The 26,684-nt window shown below is 38.3% G+C and overlaps 1 protein-coding gene across 19 annotated transcripts in view; it reads right to left on the reverse strand.

The window, feature by feature from the left end:
• Caprin2 (caprin family member 2) overlaps positions 1 to 26,684 on the reverse strand; it is a 54,228-nt gene that overhangs the window by 22,739 nt on the left and 4,805 nt on the right. For 13 of the 19 annotated variants that reach the window (XM_063286704.1, XM_063286701.1, XM_063286703.1 and 10 more), the window contains 8 exons: positions 26,304 to 26,366; positions 18,499 to 18,585; positions 11,891 to 12,129; positions 10,782 to 10,864; positions 7,398 to 7,553; positions 5,434 to 5,477; positions 3,726 to 4,382; positions 793 to 915 (listed from right to left, as the gene is read on the reverse strand). In XM_063286704.1, the coding sequence (XP_063142774.1) occupies positions 793 to 915; positions 3,726 to 4,382; positions 5,434 to 5,477; positions 7,398 to 7,553; positions 10,782 to 10,864; positions 11,891 to 12,129; positions 18,499 to 18,585; positions 26,304 to 26,366 (1,452 nt within the window). Of the gene's footprint in view, positions 1 to 792; positions 916 to 3,725; positions 4,383 to 5,433; positions 5,478 to 7,397; positions 7,554 to 10,781; positions 10,928 to 11,890; positions 12,130 to 12,239; positions 12,553 to 18,498; positions 18,586 to 26,303; positions 26,367 to 26,684 lie in introns of those variants that run through there. The other 6 variants (XM_063286702.1, XM_063286699.1, XM_063286706.1 and 3 more) reach the window with 6 other exon arrangements.

Here is a 26,684-nt window from a genome sequence, read left to right on the forward strand (position 1 = left end):
CCCTAGTAAGAAAAACTGCTACTATTCTTTTGATAAGTGGGTTTTTATCAAACTGCCATTTAAAACTTATATTTATACCCACAGATTAGAACTACTTCATCCTTGGTCAGAGACGCTTTTTGGCAGTGAGCAGCAGTCAATGCATAAACTCCTAAGTGGTCAAAGTGTGTAGAGTGACTTGAATGCTAAGCTTTACTCCTTCAGAGTTCAGGGAATATCCCAGAGGAAAGCACAGAAAGAGTGCAAGACCCAGAGAGGGAAGAGGGTCGTGAAATGCTCTCTTCTGGATAGGACATAGCTTTTGCACTCACAAACTCATAGAAACTATGGTAATCTGCTGAAATCCAAGCCAGTCAATATTCCAGCATGGATGAGATGGGGACTCGTGAAGTTCTACCCCTAGCTGAGGAGCTAGCACCCCTTGATAGCTTCTGGGGTTCTATCATGCATGAGGGGAAGGAGACACAGCATAGGAGTTGGGACATATATCACTTTTCTTTAGGTCTGTAGCTGTGAGTAAATTGCTTTTGCTCTGGTAAATGAGCCCACACTCACACATGCAGACAGCACTAACTAAAGGCTATGTTGGGTTTTTTTTAAGAGGGGGGAGAGAATATGAAGGTGGGACTGGGAAGTATGGGTGGATACAAGGGGCCATGGTACAGGGGTAGTTGAACTGGATATGATCAAGATACACTATAACATAAGAAACTGTCAAGAAACAGCCAAAAAAAAAAAAAAAAACCCACTAAAGTCAAAACAAAACAAAAAATAAAATAACACAGCTCATACTTGCATAAAGTTACAAGTTCCTTGAATCTGGGTCATGAGGTCCTGCAGTTTTTCTTTCCTCAATGCTGGATCCTTTGGAAAGGGAGAGGAAGAGTCTATAGGCTGAGGCATGGGCTTAGGCACCTGCAGGACAAACCCACCATGTATGAAACTCACCAGGAAGTTCACGTTACTAGTACATCTTCAGGAAATCAAATGGAAATATTAGATTTACCACACTAAGAATTCTCACATAAATCCATTTTCTAATTAATTTCAGTTTTCCTCTTTCAAAACAACTTTAATAAAAATCTTTCTAAAACATAAAGCAGTCTTTTTTTTTTCTTTCGGTTTTTCAAGACCGGTTTCTCTATATAATAGCCCTGGCTCTCCTAGACTCACTTTGTAGACCAGGCTGGCCTCAAACTCACAGAGATCTGCCTGCCTCTGCTTCCAGAGTGCTGTAAAGGCATGCACCACCACACCCAGCTAGAGAAATCTCTTTCTAAAAGGACACAGAATAAAGGGCCTTCCTTAAAAGGGTTTCATTATAGATAGTCATTCCCATTTGTTCTCTGTGATGAGAATCCACTGACTATGACACATACCAATGATATGTTTCTCATCAAAACAAGAATACTATTATCACATTAAGTATGTATCTCGTTTTAAGACACATATGATTTCAGAAACATTAAAATATTTATACATACTATATAGGTATATACATATACAATATATAAACAATAGAAAAGAAAAAGTACTTTATTATATTTAATTAAAAAGTATACTCATGGAGGTTTCTGTTGTTAAAAGCTCTCAGGATAAGACATCTTACATTTGTACAACAATGCCAAGCAACCAGAGCTTCCAGGGACTAAGCCACTACCCAAAGACTATACATGGACTGACCCTGGACTCTGACCTCATAGGTAGCAGTGAATATCCTAGTAAGAGCACCAGTGGAAGGGGAAGCCCTGGGTCCTGCTAAGACTGAACCCCCAGTGAACTAGACTGTGGGGGGGAGGGCGGCAATGGGGGGAGGATGGGGAGGGGAACACCCATAAAGAAGGGGAGGGGGGAGGGGGATGTTTGCCCGGAAACCAGGAAAGGGAATAACACTCGAAATGTATATAAGAAATACTCAAGTTAATAAAAAAAATAAAAATAAAAATAAATAAATAAATAAAAATCTCACAAATAAAAAAGACATCTTACATTTACCCTAACAATTTAAAGTTGTTCTTCCTTTATTTATTTTATTTTATTTTATTTTATTTTATTTTATTTTATTTGACACACTGTAGCTGTCTTCAGATATACCAGAAGAGGGCATCGGATCTCTTTTACAAATGGTTGTGAGCCACCATGTCGTTGCTGGGAATTGAACTCATGACCTCTGGAAGAGCAGCCGGGTGCTCTTAACCTCTGAGCCATCTCTCCAGCCCCATACATGTGTTTTTTGTCTGTGTGTATGTGTATACCATTTATGTGCTTGGTGCATGCAAAGGCTAAAAGGCATCAGGTACCTAGAACTCAATGAAATTGAAATTACATGTGGTATGAACTGCCATTAATAATGCCAGGAAACAAACTCCAGACTCTTCTGGAAGAACAGTCAGTGAGTGATCTTAACTACTGAGCCATCTCTCTAGCCATTAACCATATTCTTTATAGCTGAGGTCAGCCGTTCAAAGAGAAGTGAGTGTCCTCTTAGTTACTGAAAGAGCCTAAAACTTCAATATGATGCTGCCTGTCCCATAAAAGCAAATCAGTATGTTTGGGCTTTTACAATTAAATATCCCTGGTTTTCAATATCATTCAAAATATGAGGAGATCAATATTCTAGTATGATAAAGGTTCAAATGCCTAGTGGATCTACAAAAACAAAAACCAAAAAAAAAAAAAAAAAACCACAACAAAAATCAATCCAGTGGGGTTTTTTGATTGGTTGACTGGTTTGGTTTTCTATGTGTTTGTTTGCTTTTGTTTAGTTTTAGGACAGGCTCTCACTATGCAGCACTAATTGATGTGGAACTTGCTATATGTAGACAAGGCTGGCCTCAAACTCTCAAATTAGAGTTTTGCTGTTCTGTTTTGTTTTAAACAGCTTTAGTGGAGTATTAACCTGGGTTTTTAATATGTTTCTCAAAACCAGCAATCATGCAATTACTATTACATGCTATCAGTTAATACGGTGTAGCTGTCCAATTTCTACAAGGGCAGGAATAATATAAAAACATTAGCACCTGTAAAAAAAAAAAAGGAGAGAACAAAATTAGAGAGGAAAGACAAGGCAAAGAAAATGGAAAAAGTCAGGAGTGGTGGTACATGCCTCCAATCCTAGCACTTAGGAGGCTAAGGCAAGCAGATCTCTATGAATTTTAAGGCAAGACTGGTCTATATACTGAGTTCCAAGCCAGCCAAAGCTGCATAATGAGATCTTGTCTCAAAAACAAAAACAAAATCCAGGTGTGGTGGCATAAGCCTTTAATCCCAGCACTCTGGAGGGAGAGGTTGGCAGATCTCTGTGAGTTCAAGGCCAGGCTGATATACAAAGCAAGTTCCAAGACAGCAAAATCTTATTTGGGGAAGAAAAAAAAAAGGACAATTCTAAAATTCTCTTTCTATAAGGCAGCATTGAGAAGTAGTTTGTTTATATAAAATTCTGATGCTTTGATCTCTCCAAAGAAAAGATTCTTCACACTATTAGATGACTAAAGACTTGATCAGAAAGTTCCTGACGAAAAAAAAACAAAGTGATGTTTGCTTCATAAGCAATATTAAGTAATTTATAATTTAAGTAATTTATAATTATAATTAATTATATATAATTAATAACACAATTTGACAACCAATACTAGCAAAGATTATAGCCAAGGATCATTCCATATAAACCTCACACCTGAGATCTTATCATCAACAGAATGAGGCAGACACAGAAATCTACTCACATCTTTGGGCTCTACATTTAACTTCCTGGGAGGGACCTTGTCATTTGGTAAGAGGCCTGCTGAAGCTGCTCCCCAGGACTTCAGAGAGATCTGTGATTGTGGTACTAAGGAGTGTTTCTGGTTCTCAGCATTGTTTTCCCAGGATACTGGAGTCCCAGGCTGCACTGAAGCCTGTTCTCTGCACACAGGAGTGGTCCAGGATCTGCTGCCACTCTGTTCACTCTGCACAGATACTGCCCAGGATCCAGGAGGTAGCTTCTTTGGATCTTGTTCTTTCTGTGGCTGAACCACCCACGGCTTTGGCGTCTCCTGTACATTCTGCTCTTCTTGAGGGCTGCCCACTTTGGACTTAGGGCTTTCTGGCTTCCATTGACTGACAGGTGCCATGGAAATCTGCTGCTTCTGCTCTTCCTGTAATGTTGGCCTGAGCTTCTCCTGTTCGAAAGACACCACAGGCTTGGATACCTCCTGAGACTTAAGAGAAGACTCCCACGACTCCACGGACTCCTTCTTCTTCTCCTGACCATCTGGTTCTGGAAGTGTATTCCAGCATTTGAGGAGACCTGGTTTCCTAGCATAATCTGCTTCCCAGGATTGTTCTTCATTTTCTTGTTTTCTTGAAAAATTTACTTCTGTCATATAGCGTCTGTTAAGAAACTAAGTCAGAGAAATAAACAATGTACTTCAGAGAGATGGCTGGAGAGATGGCTCAGCAGTTAAGAGCACTGACTGCTCTTCCAGAGGTCCTGAGTTCAATTCCCAGAAACCACATGGTAACTCACAACCATCTGTAATAGGATCTGATGCCCTCTTCTGGTGTGTCTGAAAACAGCTACTCATAAATAAAATAAATAAATCTTTAAAAAAAAGTTTTTTAAATGCATAGACTCAGGGGATAACATCTGAAATGTAAATAAAGAAAATACCCAATAAAAGAAAAGAAAAAAACAAAAAACAAAACAAAAAATGCATAGACTCTGAATGGAATGTTCAACTCTATTAGTATTCATATTCCATTAGTATCCTTATCCTAGTTGGAGAAACTGGCCTATTTTTATATCTCCTCCTCCTCAATTAACAGAAATGTAAACTTTGATACTTCAAAAGTAGAAATCTATGACCCATTTAAGACTAAAAGAAATTACATGATATGGCACCACAATTACTTTAGGCAATCCCTTTACCAAGGCAACTTTGCCTTTGCCAGACTGAGTCTTTCCACATACCTGTCACCTTCCTTTAAAAGTCATTGTCAGGATAATTCAATTATGAGATTGTACTTTTATCTGTATGTCTCCGCAGTTCCCAGATCTTCTCTATTTTGCTCCCATTATCTATTATAGTGTACATCTGGTTCTCTGATTCTCTTCAATATCCACAAATGTCAATATCACTTTCAAAGAGTAAACACTCTTTTCTGCTATGATGTAAATTCTGATCAAAAAAATTCTGTATATCCTTAAAGTCTGACATAAGGGTTTAAAACAGCAATAGCTAATGCTGAACAGATCACCATTTATCAGACTAGCCCCATTAGCTCTCACCTCCTCTTTACTACATAGAAGAGAACAACAATCCAGCCAGACACTAAGCTAATAAACCACAAGGCAAGGTTCAAGTTCAGTCTGTCTGCCCAAGCTTCAGACTATAAACCACAAGTAACAGATGAAAGGTGAAAACCTCAGCAAAGGACCTGATCACTTCTTACCTCCTGCGGCTGTATCTCTGGCTGTACAAGTTCCTTCAGAGATTCTAGGAAGATAAAAAGTTATTAATAAATACAAGTTCTAAGTTTTCCTATTATACCTGTAATTCATTCCAGCCAGGAATTTCAAAGGACTCAGAAGAAGAGAGAAAGAATTAATACAATTATATATAGTCATAGCTGGACTGTTTCATCTCTTGTTTATTGTTCAGAAGTATGTGGAGGGCCTGGTTTTATAGCTCAGTGGTAGAGCACTTGCACAGCATGTACAAGGAGTGGAGCACAAAAAAAAAGGAAAAAGGAATGGGTTCTAGGGATAATTAAAATTGAAGCTAGCATTTCTCCTATATAAGGTATTGACTGAAGTCAAGTTTCCATTAAAACCTCATTTCTTTAAGGTAAGGGTCTCATCATGTAGTCCTGCCAGCTGGGATTCAAGTATGGACCATCATACCCAGTTAGAAATATTTCGTTTGCTTTTTGTTTGGTTGGTTTGTTTGGTATGGTTTTGTGAGACAAGTTTTCTCTATAGCCCTGTTGTCCTAGAACTTGCTCTGTAGACCAGGCTGCCCACAACTATCTCCTTCTACCACAGATAGCCCTATTAAAACTGTATGACAGAGGGTAGGGGATTTAGCTCAGTGGTAGAGCGCTTGCCTAGCAAGCACAAGGCCCTGGGTTCGGTCCCCAGCTCCGGAAAAAAAAGAAAAAAAAAAAGAAAAAAAAACTGTAATGACAGGTAAAGTTTACAAAGACCAATCAGTAATCTCTGCTTGAAATGGAGCCTCTGCCAAACCATCCTGTGGTCAGGAGCGGTAAGAGAAGGAGACACGGAAGCACTGGACCTTAAGAGAAGACTCCAGGACTCCTAGGATGCTTGCTTCTTCTCCTGACCATCTGATTCTGGAAGCATCTTCCAGCATTTGAGGAGGCTTCATTTCCTAGCATAGTCCTAGCAGAATCAGTGAAGTAATAGGACTGGGAATGTAGCTTGCTTATTTTTGCCTACTATGCACAAAGCATTAGATTCCTAATATGATATAAAGTAGGCAACTGAGTACAAACTTTTAATTCTAGTACTGGGGAGACAGAGGCAGGAGGATCAAAAGTTCAAGGATACCCTAGTTATATAGTAAATTTAAGGCCAGTCTGGGCTACATAAGACCTTGCCAAATAAAAACAAATTCTTAATTTTAAAAAGAGAAAGAAGGAAATAAATGGCTTATCAAGTAATATATTTGATTTTCTTTCTTTCTTTCTGTTTGTTTGTTTTGAGACAGGCCCTGGCTGTTCTGAAACTCATTTCCTAGAGTAGACTGACCTCAAACTCACAGAGATCTGCCTGCCTTTGGAGTGCTTGGATTAAAGCCATGCAGCACCATACCCAGCTCCACCACTACGCTAAATCTCCAAACCCTCATTTTGTTTCTTTTCCCCTAAATCAATAACTGAACCCAAATTTACATTCCTCAACAAAATACTGTTTTCTGCTGACTTAAATTCAAACTATACTATAAATGGAATTATCCTATTATAGTTTAACAAAGAGGTTTGTTAAAGTTTCACAAATGCCTTGTTTTAACCTAATGTGTTCTTTCAACAAAATAGAAACTAAATCATTTCAAAACAATGGCTTTAAAGTGCAGTAGGAGATGCGATCTCTACAATGGAGTCTGTGCTGTGAAAGCAGAAGGAAACCACAAAGAGGGAGTGAAAGCCCTATTAGGATACAGGTGACGGGTCATAATGTAACAACTCTTCGTATTATAAGCAAAATCTAAAAACAAAACAAAACAGGAGTCCTGTTACAAACTTATTAATTCCAGTACTCAGAAGTAGAAGCAGGACAATCTTCCAAGCTCAAAACCAGCCTACTATAAATTGGCAAGTCCAACCAACCTGGGCTACATAGTTATACCCTGTCTCAAAAAACAGCAAGCTAAAGAACTTCAAAGATTACAACAAACCTGACTCTTTGATAGACTCAGTCTTCAGTAACTGCTTTCTCTTTTCTGACTGCATTAACATTTCTTCTGTTTTTTCCTTAGAATTCCTGAGAACTGGGACACTTTCAAAATAACCTGAGTGCAGCAATTTGGACAGCAGGTCTTTCACATGTTTGTCTAAGAAAGAATAATTAGGTTGGTTAGCACATAACCTAAGAGTTCACTGAAAGCTATGGAGAATAAGATTCTCAATGTTATCCTGCTTACAGTTAACCATCACTAGAAAGGGCCAGCAAGGGGGTGGAGAATGATACCTGGAATTTAGCTGAACCAGAAAAATAAAAGAGTAATTCATCTTTACACTTCATGATGAATCAATACAAACAAAAAAGATGAGACTAGATATTTAACAAATCGCTTAAGTTTCTCTGGGTTTCTATTTCCATTATTTGAAAGATGACTAAAAATCAATGAACTTAATCAAAGAGTTTAACAATGCATATATTCCCTGAGCTGAGACATTTTTACCAACTGCCACCAAGACACTATACTGTGTTAACCATTCATTAAGAATTTGCATAATTAAAACCTAGTACCTCAATCATAACCAATAGGAAACCTTATCTTGGACACTTCTGTTTTTGTTTTTCTATTTGGAGACTAAATCTCACTAAATAGTCTCAAATTGGTTATTCTCCTGCTTTAGCCCCCTACGGGATGGGATTATAGGCTTGATTCACTAGATCTGGCTAAGTATTTTGAAATTACAAAAATCTTTCACTAATATTTCACTCAAGTTATATTGTCTCTGTCACTCCTAACATACTGGCACTAAATAGTTTTCTTTTTTAAATCATAAAAATAATATCAAAGTTGAATGTATTTTATTTTAAACACCCAATAAAATTCAATTCCAAATCAGGCAAAACATTTATACTTGGTCTGTGTCTATTATTCATTGGAGATTTATAACTGTGGCGGTTTGAATATGCCTGGCTCAGGGAATGGCAGTATTAGGAGGTGTGACCTTGTAGAAGTAGGTGTGGCTTTGTTGGGGGAAGTATGTTACTGTGGGGTGGGCTTTGAGACCTCTCTCCTAGCTGCCTGATAAATAATCTTCTCCTCTTCGCCTTTGAAAAAGATGTAGAACTCTCAGCTCCTCCAGCACCATGCCTGCCTGGATGCTGCCATGCTTCCTGCCATGATGATAATGGGCTGAACCTAGAACCTGTAAGCCAGCCCCAATTAAATGTTGTACATTATAAGTGTTGCCTTGGGGCTGGAGAGATGGCTCAGCAGTTAAAAGCACCCGACTGCTCTTCCAGAGGTTATGAGTTCAATTCCCAGCAACTACATGGTGGCTCACAACCATCTGTAAAGAGATCCGATGCCCTCTTCTGGTGTATCTGAAGACAGCTACAGTGTGTACTTATATATAATAAATAAATAAATCTCTAAAAAAAAAAAAAAGTGTTGCCTTGGTCATAGTGTTTCTTTACAGCAATGGAAACCCTAACTGAGAAAATAATATTGATTCTTTTTTTAATCAGCCTTTTGGGTTTTTGGAAACAGGGTCTCACTTTGTAGGCTAGGCTGGCCTCAGATTCACAGCAATTCTCCTGATTCAGCCACCTGGATGCTGGGATTATAGGCATGCACCACCATGGCTATATTTTAGTCAGCTTTGAAGTATTACTTACAAAAAAGTTTTTCACCTACTTCAAATACATAACTTTAACAGATACAAAGTCATGCTACCATCAACAGAACCACAATTTTAAAGCATTTTTATCACCTACCAAATCTCTCAAGGTCTTCTTAAATTAGTCCCCTCCCCTAGCAACTAGTGACCTTTTCTAGAATTCCATTATAAATGAAGTCATATGCTATATACTCATGTACTATCTTGCTTCTTTTACTAATCATAATTACACTGAGATTCATCCATGCTCTTGTACGTATTAGTAGTTTTTCGGTTGTTACTGTCTGTTTTGGGGTTTTGGTTTTTGTTTGTTCTGACCTAAGATCTCACTATGTAGCTCTAGCTGGATTAGAACTAATTGTGTAGATCAAGCTGGCCTCAAACTTGTAATGATCTTGTAATGATCTCTGCCTCCCAAGTGCTGAGATTACAGGCATGAGCCACGATACTCAACCATTTCTTTTCTTATTTGCTAAAAATCTACTAGACAAATATACCATATTTTATCAATTTACTGCCATGTAACTACACTGACTCCAATTAAAAACCACTGTGAATAGGCAGTATAAGCATATACAGGTACTTAAGTGAGCACATGCTTTCATTTCTCTGGGGTTCTAGACATGTAACTGTTTGGCTATACAATAAGTACACACTTAATTTTATAAGGAAGTGGCAAGATCTTTTCCAAGTCATTTTTTTCTTTATTTTTGTTTTCTGTTTCTTTTTCAAGACAGGATTTTCCATGTTGCTCAGAATAACTCTGAATTCTTGGGCCCAAGCTCTGCTTCCTGACTGACTAGGGATGCATTTCATCATGCCAAGATTAAAAATATAAACTTTCACTTGTAATTTAAGTTTTAAACAGAGTCACAAATCTTGGTAATTGTACAGACATGGGTATTTTCTCTGTAGGTCTGTATATTTGTATGTGTATATTGGTAAGTGTACATGCCAATGGAGGCTACTGGTCAATATCAGGGGTCTTTCTCAATCACTCTCCATTAAACTTGGAGCTTGTTGATTCAGCTACACTGGATAAGCAGCATGTCCCAGGGGTCTTCCTGTTTTCATCTCCCCAGCAATGGGATTTTAGCCATACATGACCAGTCTTTTTTTACACAGGTACTAAGGGATCAAATTCAGGTTTTATGCTGTCATGGCAAGCACTTTACTAAGTCATATCACCAGCCCCAAACTTGGGATATTTTCCAAAAAGGAAGAAATTAACTAATAACAAAAATGTTCATCAACTTCTAGGGAGTTTTGATGATCCTAAAGTATGTACTTCATATTGTATGTCTGGCCATTAGAATGTGGTCATTTAACTGTTCAACAAACATACTAGACACATATTGGTCATTTCTTACGATGACCTACTAAATAATAGAACATGTACCCCTATTCAGAATATGAAACTGAACCTAAACATGATTAAACCAGTATTGAAGTCAGAACTAGTACTTAGATTTTATTCCCAAATCATACTGGTTGTCACTTCAAATGTTGCTAGTTCTTTCTTAGTAAATAGGAATGTGCAGGAACTACTTTTACATAATGGACCGTTTTTCCAATGAAAATGCAGCGTTGTCAGACGTGTAAGTTCTGATAGACTGACACAGTCTAGACCCTCAATATCATGCTAAACTTCTAGACAAAAAGTTTATTATTTACTGCCTAAGTCCAAAGTAGAAAAAACTCACATGTTGTTCCTACCACTGCTTTCTCACTACCTTCCAAAAGGTCCCAAAAGTACAAGGATGACTGCTCCATCTGGTCTTCAACACTGACAAGGAAAAGCAGCAGCAGAACAGAGTGACTTTAGACACACGCTTATACGTGAAGAGCACTACAATGTATGAAATATAACCATTAAAAGTCACGATACACAAATATGCTGTTACCCCTTTACTATTTGGAAGAAAACATTGAATTTTATAATTATTTATCAAGATAATGTTTTACTTAAAATGAATAAAGAGATTTTACCAAATACAACTATCAGGGAATAGATAAGAGTTTAAACTACCAGTGCAGTATCATTAGTTATCGAATATGTATCTCAGCAATAACTTTGAAATAAAACACTCAAAGCTTCATCTAAGATCACTTTATAGAGGGTAGCTTGTTTTCAACTTGAAAAAAGCTACACTACCCAAACCAACGGAAGTGAGAAGGAAGCAACCAACAAGCAGGTGGCAACGCAGCAGAGCAGAGGCCCAGAGCGAGGCAGGCGGCTCTCGAGCAATCGGAGCTTTAGCCAGCTTCTCTCTCCCTGACATCAGGCTAATTTTATAACAGCTGAATTCAGCTTAGTTCTGCTTCTACAGCTAACAAAGAGTTGGACCAATCCATATTTAACGAAGCAAAAGCACAAAGATCTGTCACCTGATTATTCCAATATAAAAACAGTGGCTAATTATGGGAGGAAATATCAGGTAGCCTCAATTATACAGTTTTAAATTATTAATTCATTTATAATCAGGATTAATTAATATCTACATGGGGTTAAAAGAATTATCAAGCTTTTTGTTGTTTTCATTGTTTGTTTGCTTGCTTGTTTTTGAGAAAGGGTCTCACCACACCCAGCCAAGAAATATTTTTAAAATCCTTGTCTTTAGTGTTAAGATAATATTAATGAGAACATTCAAATTTACTGGATTTCTAAATGATCTAACAAGCACACCTAAGTTTCCCATACTGAATCAAATTAATATTTTCTTTGTAAATTAGGGATTAACTGAACCTATAAGAGAAAAGCTACAAGTGCTGTAAGTTTTATTATTTCAGGGAAATCTTTTCACTGACTTACCTCAAACTTTCATTTCTTTCAGGGCAGGTCAGTTTTGAGAATTTAATGAGGTAGTCAAGTTCTTTTGAAGGCAAATACATTGCACCATTCAAGCCCCCTTTGAAGTCTTTCTGTACATGTTCTTGTGTCAAGTTCTGTAATACATACTGAATTTGAAGTATAGTTCGAAGCTTTTTCTTCTCGGCCTCAAGTTTTAGCATGTGCTCCCTTCTCTGGGCCTTTTTCTGCGCTTTCAGGAGCTGTTAAAACAAAATGCAGGTTCACGCATCTCAATCACCCATATTAGCAATCCATGTATAACAAAACCCAACCACAAACAGTTGGGATTAGATGATACATTGGCACCTGCCTTTTATCCAAGGACTTGGGAGGCAGAAGCAGGCAGATCTCTGTGAGTTTGAGACCAGCTTGGTTTAGCTAAGTTCCAGGACAGCCAGGGCTATGTAGGGACACCCTACCTAAAAACAAATCAAAAATACCTGAATAGTTTAGTCCAGTTCCTTGTCACTGAGTAATAAACTGGTTTATTATTTATGTAACCAGAACATACAGAGTTGAAAGAGCTCACTCTCACCTTCAAGTTATACAAACCAAAGAACCAATACAGATATCCACGCTAATCTCAGAGCGTTAAGTGGAGTGTGGTGGTACAGGAGGAAAATCAGGAGTTCAAAGTCATCCTTAATCACTGGCAGAGTCAGCCCGAGCTACATGAGACCCTCCCTCAAAACAAAACAAAGAAACAAAATGAAAAGCAACAACAAAAACTTTTCCTTATTTGTATGTATCAAAACTTTTTGGAGCAACTACTTTTCTCTATTATTGTGGAATCTTTTTTTTTTCATTTCCAGGAGAAAAATTAAATTAAAATATTAAAAACTTAAATGTTCAGTCTGTAACAACCAAAGACTGACTAAAGTATCTGCAAGTGAAATCTGGTAAACACAAAACATCTTCAAACATAATATATGCTCAGTATCCTCAACTCAAAAACCCAAACTCTGAACTTGAGCACCAATGTGAAAATACAAATGAAAATTTCGACATCTAACTCCACGTGATGAGTCAAGAGTTAAAATATAGGCACACTGGGCTGAGGAAATGGCTCAGTGGTTAAATGCACTTGCCTCCCAGGCCTGACTGAGTTCTATCCTGGGCTCCACATAACAGAAGTACAAGTGGCCTTCTGATCTCCACATGTGTGCTGTGGGATGCATGAACATACCACCACCACCCAACACACACAAGCAGAATACATACATAGGAAACTAAATATAAAGGTACTAAGGGTCGTACATAAAATCTATGTTAAATGAATTCCATATTTAGAAGTCTCATCCCCAAGATAGTTCATTTTATATGTGTAATTAATTACTCTAAAAACCCAAAACTTCTGACACCAGACATTTAGGACAAGAAAATCAACCTTTTCTTAAAAATACCTAAAGCAAATGTGTTATGTCCCCATCTTCAACCATTAAAATGTTTAATTGAATTAGGATTTTTTTCAATTTTTATTTTTTGAAAATTCCAAACATGTATAATACAATGAACCTTGCCATTGGTCATATCCATCCCCTAAACCTTCCATCGAGTTCACACCAACCACCCAGCCACCTCGAAAAAATACCTACCTTCTCAATCAGTTTTTTAAAAAGATTTATTTACTTATTTTATGTATGTGAGTACACTGTTGCTGTCTTCAGACACACCAGAAGGTGGCATCGGATCCCAGTACAGATGGTTGTGAGCCACGATGTGGTTGCTGGGAATTGAACTCAGGACCTCTGGAAAAGCAGTCAGTGTTCTTAACTACAGAGCCATCTCCAGCCCTCAACTTTTTTTTTTTTAACCTTTTTTTTAAGCCCATTAAGTCTAATTAGTGCTACTCATTTGCATATGTGTAGGGTGAAGGATCGTGGGCTACAGCGCCAATGAATACCCTCCACAAAGAAAAGTGAAACTTCCTCCCTCTGCTGCCTTCAACTCCATTAGCTCCTCAGCTACAGAGGTGACAAAAGGAGTTCAGGACAACCTGACCTACATGGTGAGATCCAATCTCAAAAATAGTAATTGGCTGGACAGTGGTAGCACCTTTAATCTCAACATTCGAGAGGCAGAAGTAGGTGTATCTCTGAGTTTAAGGCCTGTCTGGTCTACAGAGCAAGTTCCAGGACAGCCAAGGCTACACAGAAAAGAAACCTGTTTCAAAAAAACAATAATAACAGCAACAACAACTGGGACCTGGAGAGGTGGCTCAGTGGTTAAGAACACTTGTTCAGATGACTCAGTCAGATTCAATCCCACTACTACATGCTGGGTCACAATTTCCTGTAACTCCAGTTGACTATGTAAAACCCTCTTCTGACTCATTGGGCACCAGGCACACACATGGTGTACATAAATACATGCAAGTAAAACACTCGTATACATAAAATAAAAAAATAAATCTAGACAAGTGGTAGTAGCACATGCCTTTAATCTCAACACTGGAGAGGCAAAAGCAGATAGATCTGTAAGTTCAAGACCACTCTGGTCTAGAGTGAGTTCCAGGACAGCCGAGGTTACTCAGAGAAACCCTGTCGCAAATGAATGAATGAATGAATCTAAAAATTTTTAAGTAGTGTACCTGTTTCCACTAAGAAAATAGTTTTCTAAATAGTTTTTATGATTATGTTTCCATAATAGTCGATGTTTTTTAAAACAAAACAACAAAGAAAGAAAAAAAACTCTATGACTTTTTCCTATAAATGGGTTATTGATACAAGTATTAATATCTTAAAGTCTACAAAAATATATCCAGACAGGCATGGTGGTACATGCCTAAGATCTCAGCACTGAAGGCTAAGACAGGATCACAAATTCAAGCATAGCCTGGCTGCATGATGAGTACCAAACAAGCCCTTTTTACACAGCAAGACCAAGGGAAGGAAAGAAGAAAAAGAATGGAAAAAATATAAAGGAAGCAAAACAAAAAGAAATTTTTAAAATATCTTCCTAAATCCTAATAAATTGAGATTAGAAAACTAAAAAGAAACACTTGAAAAATATTCAATATTCCTTCCTGTCTAAGGGAATGGAAGCAACTAACAACTTTGGTTACTAGTGAAGAAAGGAGACAATGGGAAGGGATTATTTGAACAGGGCTATGTGTGAGGTAAGAAAAGGGTCAGTTAGGCTTCTTCTGAGAGCTAGACAAGGATGCATCAGTCACACTTCCCAAAGCTGTAGGGTCTGTGTCTGCCTGAGGGAGGAAAGACACAGTGTTATTTCTAACTCTCCGAGAGACTTTATGTTAGTACATGCAAGTAAAGCAAGTACCTGAAATGTCTTCAGGGTTGTATATGCCATATATAAAGAACTAGGGAGACGGTTCAGTGAGTAAGTACATGCCAAGCACAAGGTTGAGGATAAGAATCCATATCCCCAGAATCCACATAAAAGCCAGGCGGGAATGGTGGCTGCCTGTAATACCAGCATTCAGTAGGCAGAGACAGGACCCCTGATCAAGCTGGTAGACTAGCTGATAGGCAACCTCTGGATTGAGCTGAGACCCTATCTCAATAATTGGAAAATAATCAAGGAAAACCCAAAGTCAACATTGGGTCTCCACACATATGTACATCCATGAACATGAACATATACACACAACACACAGAAACAAATGCACACATACATACCACATCATCACCTCATATATTTCTCTTTAGTCTATTTCTCACAGTTAAATTAGGTCTTTCACAGGTTTATGTCAACCTGAAAGTCCTTAAGCAAAGTATTTGACACATCAAATCATGTATGTAATTCATTTATCTATTTATTACTTTTTGGCAGTGCTGGGAATCCAACCTAGGGTCGTGTACACAGTAGGCAAGTATTTTACCACCACTGAGCTATACCTCTAGCCTCTAGTTATCTCTTCTTTCCTGCATCCATGATGACAGACTTATATTTTAGTTGTTCATAACACATCACTATCTTGTGCAGACTCAACCTAGCAGAAACTCAAGCATCTGTCAAATAAGTCAACAAAGTGTACTATCTCCTAACAGCATCAGATGTCATAAAAAGCCACTAAAAGCTTGCTTCTTCTTATCTATGTAGAAACTAAGAAGACCTCAAACCTTTTTCTTCTTTGACAATTTGGAAAGGAGAATACATTAAATACACAATTTGATTAGCAATGTTGAATGAAAGTTTATTTTCTAAACCATGACTTAGGATAATGGATTCTTGCCAAGGGACATAAATCACCCCAAGAAGCTAAGGAAAATGTGAGTAGACTGAGCTTTAAAAAAAAAAAAGAAGAAGAAGAAGGGGTTGGGGATTTAGCTCAGTGGTAGAGTGCTTGCCTAGCAAGCACAAGGCCCTAGGTTCAGTCCCCAGCTCCGAAAAAAAAAAAAGAAAAGAAAAGAAAACAGGAAGGCAATGGCAAATACCTTGAGAGTTTAACTCAAGAGGGGAAGCTCAGGGATGGAGAGATGACTCAGGAGTTAAGAGCAGCTGTTGATTTTGCAGAGGACCCTAGGTTGATTCCCAGCACCCACGTAGTGGTTCATTCATAACCATCCTTGACTCCAGTTCCAGGTAATCCTGGAACCTCCTGAGGCATCAGGTATGCACATGGTACACATATATATGCATGCAGGCCAAATACACACATAAGAATAAATTAATCTAAAAATACTTAAAAGGGGTGGTGGTGGTGGTGGTGGTGGTGGCAAACTCTAAGACTACTGTCAAATCACAAGGGGAAAGAAATCTAAAGCAGTGGTCAGGCAGGAAAAGCAGATCTCTGAGTTCTAGACCAGCCTGGTGCATATAATGAGTTCTAGACTAGCCAAATACTAAATAGTTAGACCCTGATTCAAAAGGGATTGGGGCGGAGGCGTGAGGGGGAATAGAGAAAAGGAGGAGGGAAGGAAGAAGGGATAAATCTAAAGTGTAGACAGCAACTGAAAATGTTCTCACGGAACCACCATAACTCGCTGAGGTCTGTGCTGTCTCTAGAGCATCATGGTGAAAGGACATGTATCAGTGCCCTAGGAAGAAGAGCATACATTTCAAGAGATCAAAGGACCCATGATCACATCCTGGCCATTATTTTTAGTAAATTCCATTTGTAATGAGTCTGAGATCACAAACCTATAAAACAGGGCTATTATATCTCTAACTATACTGTTGAGAAAAATCTAGTGGAACTACACAGACACCTAGCATCTGGTATGTTTTTAGAAAGATTTAATTCTTGGGCAGATGAGATGACTCCACAGTTAAGAGCACTTCCTTTGCAGTAGGTCATGGTTCAATTCCTAGCACTCACATGGCAGCTCACAAGCATCTGTAACTCAATTCCACAAGACTTAACAAACTCTTCTGACCTCTGTGGGCACCAGGTATGTACACGGTACATATGACATACACTCGGGCAAAACACTCATAAAATCAATCCAAAAAAGAAAGAAAGAAAAAAAGAAAGAAAGGAAGGAAGGGAGGAAGCAAGCAAGCAAGTAAGCAAAAAAGAGAAAAAAGAAAAGGAAATGAACATCAGAGCTGAAAGGAAAAAAGCTGAGTAGAAACTAAAATATGACAGAGCAGCTTTGAGAAGATAGAGCTTTAAGTATTATACAAATATACTTCTACCTATCTAAAGAAGAGATAAGAAAAATCTACTCATTGTCAACTAGACAAAACCTAAATAAATTTAGCAAAAAATTAAAAATATTCTAGAGCTGGGCACAATGGTGCACACTTATAATCCAAGATACTCAGGTGACTAAGACGGAGAATCACAAATTCCAGGCTTGTCTGGGCTATGTAGTGAGTTTAAGGACATCCCAGGCAACTCAGCTAACCTCCTCAGTATAACCGGCATGGTATCAAATGAATAATGTTGAGGTAACATTTTTGCACACTGTGTGAAGGTATGTCTTTGTCCTCCCTCACCTGCAAGGCTTTCTCTGATTGGCTTTAATAAAGTACTAACAGCCTATAGGTAGGCAGGAAAGAGAAAGTGGGACTTCCAGGCTGCGACAGGGTCTCTGGGAGAGATATCTAGGCAGGAAAACTCACCAACTAGACAGATAGGAAGTTGGACTCACCAGGACTGAATGAGAAGGGAATGGCCTCGAGGCAAACATGGATTAGAATAAGCAGGTTAATAAGTTATACGAGCTAGTTGGAACATAGCCTAGGCTATGTTATATGTTATATGTTATATAATAAGTTATACGAGCTAGTTGGAACATAGCCTAGGCTATGTTATATGTTATATGTTATATAATAAGCTATACGAGCTAGTTGGAACATAGCCTAGGCTATGTTATATGTTATATGTTATATAATAAGTTATACGAGCTAGTTGGAACATAGCCTAGGCTATGTTATATGTTATATAATAAGTTATACGAGCTAGTTGGAACATAGCCTAGGCTATACTACCTAAGCTTTCATAAATAATAAAAAGCCTCCACGTCATTATTGGGAGCTGGCAGGTTGAGACGGTCCAGCAACAGAATAATGAACAAACGCCATTTTTTAGGCAGTAGCATTTTCTTCAAGGCCGGTGATTAAAATGATTCTAAGATAAGTAATGAAAGCATACTCACATCTTGGCTCAGTGCAGAAAAGGTTTTCTGAAGCTCCTTGGCAAATTCCAAATTATGAAGTACTTCTTCATACTTTTCCACTGCTTCCTACCAAATAGAATTAAAAACAACAAATCAGCAGCAATCTCAGAATGACTAAGTATTCCTTAAATTGATAACGGGATGGAAAGATGGCTTAGTGGTTAAGGGCACACACTGCTATTCCAGGGGATCTGAGTTCCCAGCAATCAGTTACCCATAACTCCTGCTCTAGAAGATCTGACATCCTCTTCTGATCTCCATGGATACCTACATACATGTACATATTCTTAGGTACTCCAGACTAAACTCAAGCTTGTGAATCCCCTGCCTCAATCCTCAAGCACATCTTTAGATATACCACTATGCATGGCTTCAATTTTTATATTAGAAATCAGAGCCCTGGGTCAGAAAGATGGTTCAGTGGGTAAAGGTTCTTGCTGCCAAACTGAAGACTTGAATTCAATCCCGATGGCAGAAGAACAGAACCAACTCCAGCAAGTTGTCATCTGACCCACCTATATACATATACACATGTAATAAAATTAATATAATAATAATGAAGAAACACAAGCCCTAATTCTACCCTATCTATAATGTTTACGTTGAAGGTATCTATAGGCTTTAAGAACACTAAGCCATTAAGATACCTTGGTCAATATCATTCACCATTCAGATGCACTATAGGAATAATACACATGAGAACAGCAACTATAAAACATCTACAGGGGCTGGGGATTTAGCTCAGTGGTAGAGCGCTTACCTAGGAAGCGCAAGGCCCTGGGTTCGGTCCCCAGCTCCGAAAAAAAGAACCAAAAAAAAAAAAAAATCTACAATACGGTGGGGAAAAAACTGTAAATAATTACCTGCAACAGATATCATAAGTACTGTAACAAGCCATAAGGAAAGTACATAAATCAATACCTGTAGCAGACAACATAAATATGGAAACAAGCAATATCCTACCAAAATTAAAGAAGCAATATTTTTTTCCTTTTAAGACTTCATCCGTATTTACCTTTCAGCTGGACATGGTGGCACACACCTTTAATCTTAGTACTCAGAAGGCAGAGGAAAGGGAATCTCTGTTTGAGGACAGCCTGGGGTACAAAGAGTGTTCCAGGACAGCAGGGGCTCTGTTACACAAAGAAACCTTGTCTTGAAAAACAAAAACAAAAGATTTTACTGGGGGCTGGGAGAGTTAAGAGTACTTGTTGCTCTTGCAGAGGCCCTGGGTTTGGTTCACAGCATCCACATGGTGGCTCATAAGCATCTGTGACTTCAGTTCCAGGAGATCTAACATTTTCTTCTGTTCCCAACAGACACCAGGCACATACATGGTGGACATACACATGTGCAGGCAAAACATTCATACACAAATTACAGGCGGGGTGGGGGGAGAGGAAGAAAGAAGAATTTTATACTTGAACCAAATTGGTAATCAGAAAAGAGTTGAGTTTGTCCTGGAAATTTAAATCTTTGTGGAGAAAGACAAAGGTCAGTTTGGGGCCAGCTGATAAGGTGAAAGGAAAGAACTAACCCCTGGGCTGGAGAGATGGCTCAGCCGTTAAGAGTCTAGGCTCACAACCAAAAATTAAGAACTAATTCTCACAAGTTATCTCCTGACCATTCCACACACATACAAACAAAACAAGTAAATAAGTGTAATTCTGCTTGTTGTTTTTGATTTATTTTCATTTTATGTGCAGTGGTGTTTTGTCATGTTTTCTAGAAGCAGAATTACAGACAGGTGTGCGCTGCCATGTGGGTGCTGGGAACTGAACCCAAGTCCTCTGAAAGAGCAATTAGTGTTCTAAACCACTCGCTGAGCCATCCATCTCTCCAGCCCCATGCTTTTATTTATTTATTTATTTATTTATTTATTTATTTATTTATTTATTTATTTTGAGACAAAGTCTTGACCTTATTGTGTAGCTGTGGCTGTCCCAGAACTCACTCTTTAGACTCTTCAAACTCTGAGATCTACCTTACCAATTAAGTTCTAGGGTCAATGGTGTATGGCACTATGCCCAGTCCCCTTCTAATTTAAAATGGAAAAAAAGATCAATTTGGAACAGAACAAACTTACTCAAGCAGGTAAGAGATATAGGAGAGTCTCAGTAATTAAGAGAGTGTAGTAGGACCAAGAGATTGCTGGTGGATGAAGGCACTTGCCACCAAAACTGACAACCTGAGTTCAATTCCTAGAACCCACACAGTAGGAGAAAAGAATAGACTACTTTAATTTGTTCTCTGGCCTTCACATATAGCAAAGGAACATCCACATAGCCACAAAATAAGTAAATTTAAGTACACACACACACACACACACACACACACACACACACACACTTACAAAATGTGCATTATTCTATCCTAGGTGTTACTCAAAAGAAAGCATATCTACATACATGTATATATCCATATACACAGAAAGATTATTCATGGAGCTGGAGAGATGACTCAGCAGAGCACTGGATGTTCTTCCAAAGAACCTGGGTTCAATTCTCAGCACCCATATGGCAGCTCACAACTGTCTTTAACTCCAGCTCTTGGGAATCTGACACCTTCTCTCAGACACACTTGCAGATACAACACCAATGCATATAAGGTAAAAATAAGTAAATCATTTAGAAGTATTATTTTAACAGTCCCAAATAAAAACCCAACTATAGAGAAACTGATAAAATATTGCCACACACTACAAAACTGACAAACCTCAAAAAATATTATGCTAAATTTAAAAAGCCAGACAAAGTTCTGGAATACAGTTCAGTTAGTAGAAAGCACTGCCTGAGCCCCTGGGATCAATTCCTAGCACCACCTCCCCTCACACACACAAAAAGGTCATTGCTATATTAAAAGACAGACCTCAGATTCAAAGTCTTTGTTTTAGGGGCTAAGTAATTAAGGAAACTGGCTGCTCTTCCAGAAAACCCTAGGTGAATTCCAAGCTTTGACATAAGCAATCTAACACCCTCTTCTGGCCTCTGAGGGCCACAGGCACACGTGTTGCACAGACATACATAGTGTACCACTATGCCTGGCTATAAAACAATTTTTTAACTCTTTATACAAAATGCCCAGAAAATGAACATTTATAGAGATTAAAAACAAAGCGAAGGATAAAAGGAAACTGAGAGGTTGACAGAATTTCCAGAACCGGATTGTGGTAATAATTGCCTGACTATACAAATATGCTATAAATTAATTTGTACACTTAAATTCTTTTGTGATATGTACATTACAGTTCAGAACAGCTTCTAGAAAAAGTTTGACAAACTGGGCAAGTAGGGTACTGATCTAGCAAGAGCAAGGACCTGGCTCAATTTCCATGATAACAACAAAATTCTGATAACAGTATGTAGAAAAGGAGCTCCTAAATACTCTTATAAATGAATTCAATAATTCTAAAAATCAGACATTTTCATCTCTAAAGTGAACTACAGATAAACTCTATATTCCAGAAGTTCTCAACATGTGGGTTGCAATTCCTTTGGGGTTGCCCATCAGATATACTGCATATCAGATATTTACAACAACAGGAACTATATTGAAGGATCGCAACATTAGGAAGGTTCAGAACCACTTCTATAGACCAATTTTTAATGTGTTCCCTGAAAAGTCTTTCACCTGTCAAACTATGAACGCTGACTTGTTTATGCTATAAAAACAAAAACGACTCAAATATATACCTAGTCATACACAGTAAGTAAACAAAAAATAAAGTACTATTACGTACATTATTATAAATTGAGTGAATAGTCCTAAATAGAATGAAAAACAACCCTGTAAAATATATAGCAATTTATTGATCATAAGGTACAAAAAAAGCAGTCCTATCAAATTTAATAGCAACAGATTTTGTTCAAAACAAAAGTAGGAGCTAGAAAGATAACTCAGTAGTTAAGAGCACTTGTTGCGGGGCTGGGGATTTAGCTCAGTGGTAGAGCGCTTACCTAGGAAGCGCAAGGCCCTGGGTTCGGTCCCCAGCTCCGAAAAAAAGAACCAAAAAAAAAAAAAAAAAAAAAGAGCACTTGTTGCATTCAAAATTTGTTTCAGTGATGTTTTCAAAGCTTTTCTCTACAATGGAACATAGAGCAAACATTATTTCTTTTTTAAAAATATAATTTGGGTTTATATTATGTTGTCTACTGTGTTTTATCAAAAAAGATGTCATATACAATTGAAAATGATAATATAGAGTTGAACTCTCTCCATTTGTGCTCCCTGTCCTGTCAATCCTAGAGTCTGAAGAAGCCTAACACCTAAAATGAGTGCTTAGAAAGAATATTTCAGGCAACTTCAAAATAGTTTAGAAATTCTTTACTCTTTGTGAATTTTAAGTGAATTCTATCTCTTCCTAATATTCTGGCTCTTTTAAAATATCAAATGCTTTGGGAAATGAACATCTCTTGTAAGTATGGTGCATAGGTGCTTATTCATATTAACATAATTTATTGTTTATTTAGATATTGATGCTTTTTTAATTATGTAAGACCATGCATAGTAACATATACCCTTATTTCCAGCACTCAGACAGGCAATCTCTGTGAGTTCAAGGCTAGCGTAGTCTACGTAATAAGTTCCAGGACAGGGGCTGGGGATTTAGCTCAGTGGTAGAGCGCTTACCTAGGAAGCGCAAAGCCCTGGGTTCGGTCCCCAGCTCAAAAAAAAAAAAAAAATAAGTTCCAGGACAATTAGGATTCCATGGAGAGACTGTGTCTCCCAAAAAAAAAAAAAAAAAAAAAAAAAAAAGCACTTGTTGCTCTTGCAGAAGATCTCCGTTCAACTCCAAGTACCCTCATGGTAGGGTAACTCCAGTTCCAAGGTATTCAATATCCTCCTCTGACTTCCAAAGGCACCAAGCACACATGTGGTACATGGGTATATATGCAGGCAAAATAATCACAAAAATAAAATGATCAAATCTAATTTAAGGGGGGGGGGAAGCGTAAGAAAGGGGAGGGAGAGATCTTAAGACGCAGTTAGAAGAGGAAGGAGAGTACCAGGAAGGAGTATCAGTGGTGTTTGTGTGCATTACTTGAGTACCAGGAAGGAGTATCAGTGGTGTTTGTATGCATTACTTGAGTACCAGGAAGGAGTATCAGTGGTGTTTGTGTGCATTACTTGAGTCAAGGTGAGCACTGATGCTTGTTTATTATCTATCCATCAAGATCATGACTTATGAGCAACACGCTGTGCGGACCACATCCCTTCAGAGTAGAGAAGGCAAAGAAGACCTCCATCTACATGGGCAGAAAATGTAATGACTGCACATAATCTTCAGAGGACTCTGAAACTAGAAGGAGTACCATTTCATTCCCTCTCACAAGGCAGCAATATTAGCCAGGTACTATTTCAATGTCCCAATGTGTAGCATTCTTCCCTCTCTCCACCCCATGGTGAAAGGTTTTTCTAGCCCGGTCCTAGACCAAATTCAATCCCGCCTTCATAGAAAACCTCTGTGATTTCTCTTTTATGTTCTTGTGTGTATGTGTTCTCATGTGAGTATGGAAGCCAAAGAGAAGCCTCAGATATAATTCAAGCACCGATGTTTTTTGTTGTTTTGTTTTATTTTGAGATAGAATCTTTCTATATAGCCTGGCTTCCTGGAACTTACTGTGTAGGCCAGACCATCCCCAAACTCACAGAGATCTCCCTGCCTCTGCCTCTAGAATGCTGGGATTAAAGATGTACACCACCAAGCCTAGCCCATTGGTCTTTTTTAGGATTTTTTTTTATTTTAATTTAATGCATGTGAGTGTTCTGTTTGTACATGCATGTATCTGTGTACCACTTGTATGTCTGTTAGTCATTGAGGCCAGAAGATGCCATTATAGATGATATAAATGGTTGTGAGCCACCATGTGAGTGCTGTGATTTGATTCTCTGCTCTAAAGTGCTGAGCCATCCCTTCAGCCCCCAACATTTATTTTAATGCTATATATGTTATGTATAGATATGTACAGATGAATTCTGGCAACCATGGATGTTGAAAGTATCAGATCCCCTGGAGCTGGAGTTGTAAACTGACTGATATGAGTATTGAAAACTCAACTCAGGTTCTCTGGAAGAGTAGTAAGTGTTCTTAACCACAGACCAATCTCTCCAGTCCTACAATGTTTTTTGTTTTTTTGTTTTGTTTTGTTTTGTTTTGTTTTGTTTTTGCTTTCCTTTTGATATCGTGGTGATTTTTTTTTTCTTTTGAAACAGATTCCACTGGCCTAGAACATGCCAAATAGGCTAGGAAGCCCCAGGATCTGCCTCCACCACTCCAGTGCTGGGATTACAAGAATGAACCACCACCGCACCCAGCTTCTTACATGGACTCTGGGGCCTGAACTCAGATCTCGTGCTTGCACACCAAGCACTTCACCTGAGCTCAGACTAAAAAAAACCCTCAGTGACACCACTCTAACAATACATCCCTTCTATAATTCTTACAGAAAGAGAAGCTTCCACATTTTAAGTTAGTGGACAGAGCATGAAGCCACCACCAAGGAAATAAATTTTGGCTGATCAGGCAAGCCCCTTCACCAGCTGAAGGGTACACCATGCTCAGAGTCACACAATTCAAAGCTAAGCCTCAACAGAATGGTAATTGCTACACCACAGAACTTCGGGGTCAGAGAAGAGGGCAATACTGCAAGGAGGACAATGCCTTAAATGCCTAAAGTCTACAATACAAAACCAGTAATTTTAGTGGCAAGGACAACAGGCCTATGAGCCAGATCAAATACCTTCAGGGCTGGAAGGACAATTCAGCAGTTAAAAAGCATTTGCTGCTTTCCAGAGAACGTGAATTTGGTTCCTATCAGCCACATTGGGCAGCTAGCTCAGAACTGCCTATAACTATAGCTTCAAGGGACCCAATACACCCACCTGTACTAACACGCATACACAGACATGCATAGACATACGTTTAAGAAATAAATCTTAAAAAATTTCAAGCACATTTTGTCCTTTCATAGAAAAACAGGAAATGTGATCAAGCCAAACAACAATGTGTATAAAGCATCTTCTTTTCAGTCCATGTTGCAAAACTGTGGATCCCACAAATTAGATAAAAATTGAAATCACCAGGTATACCCATTAACAAGTCAAACATGTAAAAGATAAAATTGTAGCTGGGCATGGTACCTCATTTTCCTGTAATGCCAGAATTTCAAAGGGTGATACAGGAGTATCACTGTGAGTTCAAAAGAAGAAAATTATCACCAATGTTCATAGTAAAGTTAATTTTTAAAAGGCTTTCATAGCTCAAATATGAAAGAAATGAAAAGAGAGCAACTGAATAATGAGAAAGCTACAAGGAACAGATTTTAGAATAGAAAGGTCAAGTTTATAGAAAGCCAGTGAAGAGTTAAAAACTGAGTATACTCAGTCTTCCTAGCATAAAATAAGTTTCAATGTATATGGTATCTCATCTAATCTAATTTGTGCTATTTAACCCATATCTTCTAATAGTACAGCATAAGCAAGCCCATCTGTAAGATCTAACGAACAAAAACAACAAAGTCACTGGGAAAAAACAGTGAATTCTATCTCCTCTTTGGCCTATCAAGTCTATAGTTTTACTAAATCCATATCAAGTTCTATCAAGAAAGGAAACCAGCCAGGTGTGGTGACACATCATGAATCCCAGCACTGTGAGTTCAAGACCAGCCTGAACAACACAGTGAGTTCCAGAGCAGCCAAGGCTATGTAGAGACCCTGTCTCAAACAACAACAACAGCAACAGCAGCAGACCAGAAGGTCTAACAAAGGCTCTTACAACTACTTACCAACTGGTCTGGGTTAAGCTGCTCTCCATTTTTCAGGCGATCTTTGTAATCTTCCAGTTTGAGCTACAAGAGAGAAACACGCATCTATGGTATAGACTGATATAAAACGGAAGCAAATAAGATTCTTGAAATAAACTAGAGTGCCAGACTACAATTCCATACAGGTAGACGGCATCTGTATTTGAGTTCCAAGTCAGGTGGAAACAAAAAAACAAACAAAAAACAGAGCAGTTTTCAATCTGTCTTTGTCCCATGTAACCAGCCCAGAAGATTCTGTTAGACTTACCACAACTTGGTAAATATTTTGGGTACTTGACCAATAGAAAAAGAGAATATACTCCCAAGAATTTGTCTGCAACTCAAAAATGCAGCAGCCTCAGC

The sequence above is a fragment of the Rattus norvegicus genome, chromosome 4 (genome assembly GCF_036323735.1).
Source record: "Rattus norvegicus strain BN/NHsdMcwi chromosome 4, GRCr8, whole genome shotgun sequence".
Classification (NCBI taxonomy): Eukaryota; Metazoa; Chordata; class Mammalia; order Rodentia; family Muridae; genus Rattus; species Rattus norvegicus.